General features: G+C 37.1%; 1 protein-coding gene across 1 annotated transcript in view; it reads right to left on the bottom strand.

Annotated features, from left to right (window-relative positions):
* Positions 1-612, bottom strand: part of LOC119593588 (kanadaptin-like) — a 2,032-nt gene extending 1,420 nt beyond the window's left edge. Inside the window, exons 1-2 of the mRNA XM_037942542.1 lie at positions 570-612; positions 141-324 (exon numbers count right to left, since the gene is read on the bottom strand). Of these exons, the coding sequence (XP_037798470.1) occupies positions 141-324; positions 570-573 (188 nt within the window). The 5' untranslated portion in view covers positions 574-612. The remainder of the gene's footprint in view (positions 1-140; positions 325-569) is intronic.
* Between the last annotated feature and the right edge of the window lie 6 nt (positions 613-618).

The raw sequence follows: 618 nt of genomic DNA on the forward strand, positions 1-618 counted from the left end.
AGCAACAACCTAATCAATCAAAGACTTTGACTCATTCTCACTAAACTTCAGACATTGTTACACACCAGTGAAGACATGCAGTTCAAAAACCTTAGGATGTCAGTGCACAACCATGATTAGAAAAGATGCATTTCACTCACTCTAGTTTACATCTGTAATATCCAGGGCTGATGTCATCTGTTTCGTATTCTGGAAGGTCATACCCTTCCCGTTCATACCAGCCTCTGAGGGTCTTCTTAGGATCATCCAAGTAGAGTTCCTCATTGAGGGAAGCAAAGGGATTCACATCATTTTCTCCATCTTCTGCTTCCTCTGCATCATCACCTGGGAAAAATCATTGTCATTTAATTTTTATATTTATCTGAGCACTGATTTTAATTTAGCTTCTGAAAATTATGTTGGCATGATTATATGACCAAGACTAACAAAGTAAAAGGGTTTAAATGAAAAAGAAAAGGAATTCCATAAAAGCAAAGCAGTAGTTATATGAAGACATTAACCAATAATCATTCTATGTTACAACATATCAAAAAGGATATTCAGAAACAGAACAGAAATATTGGCCTTACCCATTCCCCAATCTATGCCCCCACTTTCCTCATCTTTCCCCTGAAGTGC

The sequence above is a fragment of the Penaeus monodon genome, chromosome 32 (assembly GCF_015228065.2).
Source record: "Penaeus monodon isolate SGIC_2016 chromosome 32, NSTDA_Pmon_1, whole genome shotgun sequence".
Classification (NCBI taxonomy): domain Eukaryota; kingdom Metazoa; phylum Arthropoda; class Malacostraca; order Decapoda; family Penaeidae; genus Penaeus; species Penaeus monodon.